General features: G+C 30.4%; 1 protein-coding gene across 2 annotated transcripts; it reads right to left on the bottom strand.

Moving 5' to 3' along the window:
* Window positions 1-995: 995 nt before the first annotated feature.
* LOC112720340 (uncharacterized) lies at window positions 996-7,661 on the bottom strand. 2 transcript variants are annotated; one of them, XM_025771247.3, is made up of 17 exons: window positions 7,517-7,661; window positions 7,305-7,396; window positions 6,926-6,964; window positions 6,623-6,679; window positions 6,055-6,123; window positions 5,713-5,778; window positions 5,374-5,416; window positions 4,865-4,910; window positions 4,258-4,351; window positions 3,812-3,864; window positions 3,632-3,716; window positions 3,375-3,477; window positions 2,866-2,958; window positions 2,368-2,434; window positions 2,207-2,273; window positions 2,064-2,117; window positions 996-1,328 (listed from the first exon to the last, which is right to left on the bottom strand). In XM_025771247.3, exons 1-17 carry the CDS (start codon window positions 7,551-7,553, stop codon window positions 1,191-1,193), a joined length of 1,203 nt encoding a protein of 400 aa, XP_025627032.2. In that variant the 5' UTR covers window positions 7,554-7,661; the 3' UTR covers window positions 996-1,190. The 2 variants fall into 2 exon arrangements, with proteins under 2 accessions (XP_025627032.2, XP_072064135.1); XM_072208034.1 differs by lacking the exon at window positions 6,055-6,123.
* Window positions 7,662-8,138: the final 477 nt, after the last annotated feature.

Raw genomic sequence — 8,138 nt, 5'->3', positions numbered from 1 at the left:
AAAAAAAAAAAAACAGGACATTCTGAATCAATGACATGCAAGTCTTTTTTCATAACATATTCAGTGTGAATTATAACTAGCTTGTGCAGTAAATCAATTAGAATAATTCTTCACGTACAACCATTTTCTTATACAAGTATTTATAAGTCATTTATATTAACGCGTTTCGAACCGTACTGCACATTTTCACTGCAACTTCTTCTTCTTCTTTCTGCACGTTCTTCTTCCTCTTCCTCTTCTTCTTCTTTTCTTTTGTTTCTTGCATTCTCTTTCTCCTTCTTCATTTACATGCTTTTCTCTCTATTTTATTTTTTCGTTATTCTCGATTTCCATTGTTTTTTGACATCAAGCTCTGAAATCGTTTTTGAAGAAGAAGAAGCAACAGAAGATAAGGAAGAGAAAGAGAAAGAGTTCTGAATTATGCATAAGGTGTACTTCTTAAATCCTTTAGGTATAGTTTTGTAATCCTTTGGGTGTATTTTTGTAATTCTTTGGGTGTATTTCTATAATCGTTTGGGTGAATTCCTGTAACCATTTAGGTGTATTTCTGTAATCGTTTGGGTGTATTTCTAAAGTTCCATTATCTTTAAATTTGGCAAGAAACTCGTTTTCATGGAGGAGGAAGAAGAAGAGTCGTTTATAATGCATAGTGAGTAGTGCGCTTTGGAAACAAGAAGTGGTTGAATAACGTACGTTTATTTACTCTTAAATGTGGGAGTGTAATGCGTGTGTTTTGTTAGATTTGTGCCAACTTATAAGACTCGTAAGACAAAAAGACTTGTATGTGTAGCAGGCCTCAATCAATTATTAGTAACAATGATAAGTCTTATCCTACAAACCAAACTAATTACATGAATAAATGATGCAATTTGAACTCTACCATAAAATAAACACACTGAGAATACGTTAATGGCAATATCGCAGCTACACTCATGCTATAACTCTCTTTCGTTCTTCCTTTTTGCTTCCCAACCTTCTTTGATTTATTTGTTTTTCTTTTTCTTTTTCTTTTTCTTTTTCTTTTTCTATTTGCCCACTAGAAATGAGATACCTTCAATTTTCCATAAAATCTAGCTTAGTCCAAGTGAAACTTTTAGTAGGAAAATATCCCAAAAGCTAGATAAATCAATGAGGGGACTTTCAAATACAACAAAAAAAAAAAAAAAAATTGAATAACACCAATCCAATATTCAAATGGCCCCATATCTTCTTTCTATTGGTTTCCATGCATCTTGAGAAGAACTAGGAGGCGGGCCCCAGGAGGGTTCGCCACCAAAGGCACTATTTTGTTCTTCTGCCTGCATGTATCTTTGTCCTGCTCCGCTAATCTATTTCCATCAAACATTCAAGATATGTTAGATGGATCTGAAAATAGAATAAGTGAAACACCTTCTAGAAACTTGGAAACTGCTATTAATTTCTTTTGAAGTGCCCAAGATCCAGTATAAACTTCGTTTCTTTTGAAGCAATGATACCAAATTTGGTGAAAATCAAAGTTAACCTAATCCATATTTTATATGGTAACACCCCAAATCGGTTTTTAAAAAATTTAGTTGGATATTTTAATTTTGGACAAATTTTAATGACTAAATTAGTCTCTAACTTTTTATTTTATTAGGCATATCAATTTTCACGTCAAATTTTTATATCAAAATTTGACAAATTAGTCCCTATCGTTATTTAATAAAAGATAGAACAATCCTTAAAATTTTTTAAAATTTTCATGTCAATTCCTTCATAAAAACAAACAATCTTATATGGGAATTGATTTGTCTAACAAAATAAAAATTTGAAGAATTATTTACTGGTTAAAAGTTGTTAAAGACTAAAATGTCTCACTAAAAATTTCTTAGAAACTGATTTAAGGTATTGCTCTATTTTATAAATGTCTAGGGTGTCATGTACAATAGGAACTCAGACCTAAAAAATACTAATTTGGTGATGATCATCATTGACCTAACCACTACCATAATAATGTGCAAGATTAGCATTATCTATTTTTAATTAATTTCATGTCAAAGTTCTAACAAATCAATAAACATTAGTAGAGGATTTGAACTCACTGTCTCTAAGCATGCAGATAGGATTGTCATGCCAGGCAATGCATCAATTCCACGCTACAAAAAGTTAATACATACAACATAAGTTTTAAGTTTTGTGTATCTTAAGAAGAGATAGAACTTGTAACTGAAAGAAAAATCCTGACCTGGCGTTCCACTTTTGTCTTGTAAATAAACCCTCCACAACAAAAAAGTGTTGAAGAGACAAAGAATCTGCACAATAACAAGTTTCCATATATTGAATGCAAGTATAGAAAATAATAACAAAATACTAACATGTATATACATTACAAGACAATTATTATACATGCAAGATAGCACCCCAAATATTGCCCATCCTTTTCTGGCATCTTCACTTTCTTCCTGTGTATAATCTACGACAATGAACAAACAAAAATTAAAGAAAAAATATAATATGATACCATTGGAAAGTGTAAGATCCAAAGATAAGAGAGCTTCTTGATAATTGAATGAATTTAAAGAACAAGAGGAATAACAAAGGATTGAGAAATGCTAGTTGTCCTTTAACTTTTAACTTTTAGTCAACCTTTTTAAAAATTTATTATTATTTAATTAATTTAAATACCCACTTTTATGTTCTAGTTGTTCAAAAAAATCAGGAGAGTTACTTGTTTTTTATTTTCTCTTTTCTCTGAAAGCTAAATAAAAGATAATATTTAAAAGATACCTAGTTGCACTATAAAAAATTTTATAACATCGAAGAAAAGTTATCATAATATTTAAAGAATACCTAGTTGCATTACAAAAAATTTTATAACATCTAAGAAAAGTTATCATGACTCACCACAGAATTTTGTAAGCACAAATTCAATAGGCTCATAACCCTTAATTGGGATTGTTATATTAACTTCATATGGAGTATCACGGGCTACTTCACCTGAAAAAAAAAAGGTGCAAATAAGTGAAAGTTTAAAAAAGATTAAATTATTTTGTTAGTCTCTATAGTTACATTAAATTTATAATTGAGTCCTTATACTTTAAAAATTTTTAATTGAGTCTCTATACGAATTTTAGATTTATAATCACATCTTTACTGTTCTAAAAACGTTTAACTTAACAGAATATATTGAGATATATTCGCTAGTAATGTGAGATAAATAAAAATATTTTTATAACGTTTACTGTTAAAAATGATTTAATTACAAATTTAAAACTGTTATAAGAATATAATTGAAAATTTTAAAAGTATAAAAACTTAATTACAAATTTAGAAAAATTATAAAGAATAATTTAACCTTTAAAAACATATACTCCACAAAACATAATTTGATCCTAAAAAATTTGTTAGCATACATCTCCAATCCACAATCAACATTGTAGGTGACAGAGTTGTAGGAGGCTTCCCATGGTTGGCAGATCCAGAAAATTTAACTTCCAGGCCTTTCTCTGGACGAACCTAATTAGCAACAATCAAATAATGGTAATGCAGAAGCCAGCACCATGAGCAAAGACAATGATCCATCCGGTTCAGAATGGATCTCGGATAATGAGTCGGATCGAATCAATAATAATAGTTCTTGTGGTAATACTAGTAACACTAATAGAAGTACCTTTAGACTTGGCTTTTGAACCAAGGATGAGTGTGAAGCTATTGCAGTCATAAAAAGAACTACCTGGGATTGCTTTGCATGAAAGCTATGAAAGGAAACCATAGCATAACATTAATATAACAATTAAAGAAAATCTTTGGCTATGAAATCACACTGAATGGCAGCATCCGTAATCCTGACCTAAAATCACGGTTGGATTTCTCAAATCCAAATTGTGTCATACCATTATAAACCTAAAATTTTCAAAAAAGAAAAATTCAATAAGTGATATAATAAGCTAAGTAACCCATGCTAAACCAACTATTTTTGTTATCTCAAGAGAGGTTTAATTTTTCATCAACTTGGTCTTCAATTAATTTGACAACAAAATAATCCAAAAGTTGCTTTCTACTACAACCAAATCGAAAACTTATAATTTAAGATCAAATTTAAATACACAAGCTTCTAAGCATCAAATCACGTTCGTCAACTTAGAAGTCAAAGGATTTAAACACATATTCAAACGCACTAACACGCGCGTGCCCACACATACACACACAACCAGAGTAAAGCTCCAATGCAATTTGGAGGATCCAAACTCTTAATATGATTACAAGATTTGTGATTAATAATGTAGATATACTCACAATTTCCCATGATCGTGGATGAAAACCAACTGTGAAGCCTTGAAATACTTGTGGGCCCGGTTTTTCACATGGTAGAGCAAGTTCAACTGAAACTCTGGCAATTATCAAGATTGTCATATTTAAAGGTCATACTTCAACTGCAAACATCAGAAAACAACACTAATAATGGAAACCAAGACTAGTAATAAAAATCATTAGTTATCTCCTATAAGTAAAGATCATGGCCAAATTAGTGCTTTACTCAACAAGCTTCTAAACCTCATCATGATACATATACTAATCTATGGTGTAGAAATTAATGCCAAATTGGAATATGTATAGGAGTGCGAAAAATATAAAAAGTTGCACACGAAAAGAATTACGTGTTGATAAAAATAATCACAAAAGATGAAAACAATAAAAAAGCAATCCAAAGATAGTATTAGTTTGACAAAATCCAAATATATGAGTTATACTCTCAAAGTGGCTCCGTTGCAACATTTTGTAAGTATCTCTTAGGTATATTTTTGGTAGTTTATCCTTAGAAATAAAATGAAAAAATGAAAGAAACACAGGAGTGGTATTTTAAAATAAAATGACAGCTGGAAATGAGTTAAATCATCAAAACCTGCATTTTGATTCATAAGTGACACTACATATGCACCCAGGACGACCTGCCAGTAAAAAAAGCTAATAAGCATCTGCCAGTAATAACAATAAAAATAACAATAATAATGCCAACGAACTATAACTCAAATGTCATAATCTCTCAATCATCATCTAAAGGTCTCAAATTCGAATTTCACTCTGAACTTTAGAAAAAAAACAATAATAATAAAAGAAAACATCACAAACTAGATAACATAAAGTTACAAATAAACAAAAATAACATCCACATCCTATAACGATAAATCATGCAAAGCATGTAAATCCCTTTGTGATATTAGTGAATATTATTCAACAAATGATGGGAAGATCTTATAACAACTAAGATCAACAATAAAAATAGAATCATTAAAAGCCTTTAGCATTTGTTTTTCAAAAACCGTGTTCTTTTGAAAACACATTTATGATCCACAAAGATTGTGCATTGTACAAATAATCAAATGAAATGTTCTCAAAGATTCACAATCATACCTTTGCATTGTCCATTCGGACAACTCCCACAGATGATGTTGACCTGAAAAACGTGACATAAGGAAGAAACATAGACCACATAAGAAAGAACAATTTATCCTAGAATCCAGAACTCGTTTGTTCCAAACAATTGAGAATAAGAGAAAATGCCTGTAGCATATCAATGATATAGATACATGTTCCATGAATAAACACAGAAGCAGACTTGTACGTATGCACACAATAAAAAATATTCACAACCCCTTTCTCCATGAGAAAACCACTTTAACTATTTCCATTATATTGAGTCTTTGATGTAGTTTACCAAAAGAGAAAAAGGAGTTCAAGAGTAAATCCAACCTGCGCGGTTCGTCCCATTTTATCATAACTTTGCTCACAACCCATCAAGTCACCGCTATAGAACTCCTACACATTAATAAAGTGATTCAAGAAAGCAGAAAGAAGGTATTAAGAACAAGAAAAGAGGAGAACAAAAAGCAAAAGTTTACTGTATTATTTAGTTTAAGTGGATCTAACCAGTGTAATCATATATTATTTACTGTATTATTTAGAACAAGAAAAGAGGAGAACAAAAAGCAAAGTAGGGAGTAAAAATTCAATAATTTCCTTCTATAAATAACTAGAAATCTAAGGAGTATGCCCTATTCTTCCCGAAAAACAAAATAAGTAGTAACAACTTACTTGAACAAAATCAAATTGGCCTATACCAGCAACAAAGTAGTTGTCAAATCGACCAAAATCAACATATCCCTAAATAGCCTTGGGCGTCAGCTAACAATAAAAATTATAAAACAAGAATTTCAAGTACTAAATTAGGATTATTCGCCACAATTATATATACTTATCTCAGTTTATAACCATATTGGGATTCAAAATTAAGCAAGGATCCATGACTATTGAAGGCTTTACCAAATAAGTGTTTGAGAATTGAAGAGTCTTACATATATTAACTTATATGTGAAACATATCAAGGTAACAATAATGTGCATGCCTGAACCTATTATTAAAAAAATTAAAGAGATGGATCTTGAATATTTTTTTCTACTAATGTTTTTTTTTTTTTAAATAAATTAAAACAAACTAGATAACTTCAAAGGAGGAAGACATAAAAGAGGATAAGAATCTTCCAAAATCCATTTTTATGAGTGAAAGAAAAGGAACTAAGGATGTATGTAAGAGTAAAAAATAGAAAACTTTGAGAACACGAGATAAGTACTTCAAACTGAAAGCATATAAATATAGAGACTACCGTTTGTGATCTGCTTTCGACGTCTTTGCAGAATCGAACCGCTAAGTCAGTATCTTGCTGCACTAATGCAAAGTGAGTAATTTAGAATTCTTAGGCTAGAAAGAAAATTTAACAAAGAAACAAAAGCATTCATCATATTATTGATATTTGATAACACCAACAAATACCGATGATACAACAAATAACAATAAGCCTTATCCCATTGGATGGAGTCGGCTATATAGATCAAACGATACTATTGTAGACAAACTCAGTGTAGAACTAAAAGATATTAAAACTAAAAAATTCTAGTGGTTTACATACCTGCACATCATACTCAAACAGGTATCCAATCCAGCTACTCTATCAAATTGGTTAAGTAATAACAACAAATCATGAATTGGATCAATAATAAGATAACAAGTTAACGCTCGTTGATTCTCCAAAGATGGATAAAACATCAAGAATTGGTACTCCATATTATAATATCTATATCTCCTTAGACATTAGCACCATATTTAAATTAAATTTATAGACAAAATTGACATTCAAATTAACAATCCACAAACACAAAAACAAGATAACTAATTATTACAGCCAAATCAAAATCCTGAAATGACCAATGTACCATTATCAATATCCAATAAAATGCAAATCTAATCGAAATGGAAAAGCTTTTCAGTGCATTAGGAGTGAAGGATACAAAATCAACAATATGACTAGAATTATCGAAAGCGTAGCAATTGGAACTCGGAATCGAAACCGAAGCAATCCAACGTATCCTCAAAAGAAAAGCTGAGCAAAAACGAAGAGGGAAAAATTAATTTGCTTTAACAATATGTCTTATTGGTAGCTTAAAGAATGTGATGACAATCGAAAAGAGATAATTAGAACATGATGAAACCACAGACCTACCTGTAAATAAAATGGATAAGGTCGTTGCATAACACATTTTTTTGAGCAAGCTTGCTTTAGATTTTCAAGGTTATGCTACAAATCTACAATGTTAGTGAAGCTCTACCCCACCGTCAAGTGAAAAGTGGTTAATTTAGAGAGTAAATGCCCGTTATAACCTTGTCCTTTTTCTAAATGGACAAGCCGCTACTAACGAAAATTAAATGACAACCCATTTTCATACTTTCTCTTTAGTGGAACACATTATTAGTCTATCTCTAATTGCTAACATAATGTTGAATAATTATAGGACAAATTAAATTTTTAACAAAATTAAAAAATAACAATATTAGACATTTTGGCATTATTTGAACTAAACAAAATAACGAACCAAATTCAACAATTAAGCTCACATTGTTATGTATAAATATAATACATCTTTAAAATCAACATTGTTTAAGGCTATACTTATACGGCCAGAAAATAATCTACTAATAATAAGGATCCTCTTTACCCAGATCTTGATCTTGAGAAGTTAAACAATCAATTTCGAACAACAATTCAAGCATATTCATTCATTCCACGGCGTCACTCCTTATCAATAACAGTTAAGTAAACAATGAGAGCCCATAACTTCCAAAGT

Source organism: Arachis hypogaea, chromosome 11 (assembly GCF_003086295.3).
Source record: "Arachis hypogaea cultivar Tifrunner chromosome 11, arahy.Tifrunner.gnm2.J5K5, whole genome shotgun sequence".
Classification (NCBI taxonomy): Eukaryota; Viridiplantae; Streptophyta; class Magnoliopsida; order Fabales; family Fabaceae; genus Arachis; species Arachis hypogaea.
The sequence above is the reverse complement of the archived record's forward strand: the minus strand, read 5'-3'. Positions and strand labels throughout refer to the sequence as shown.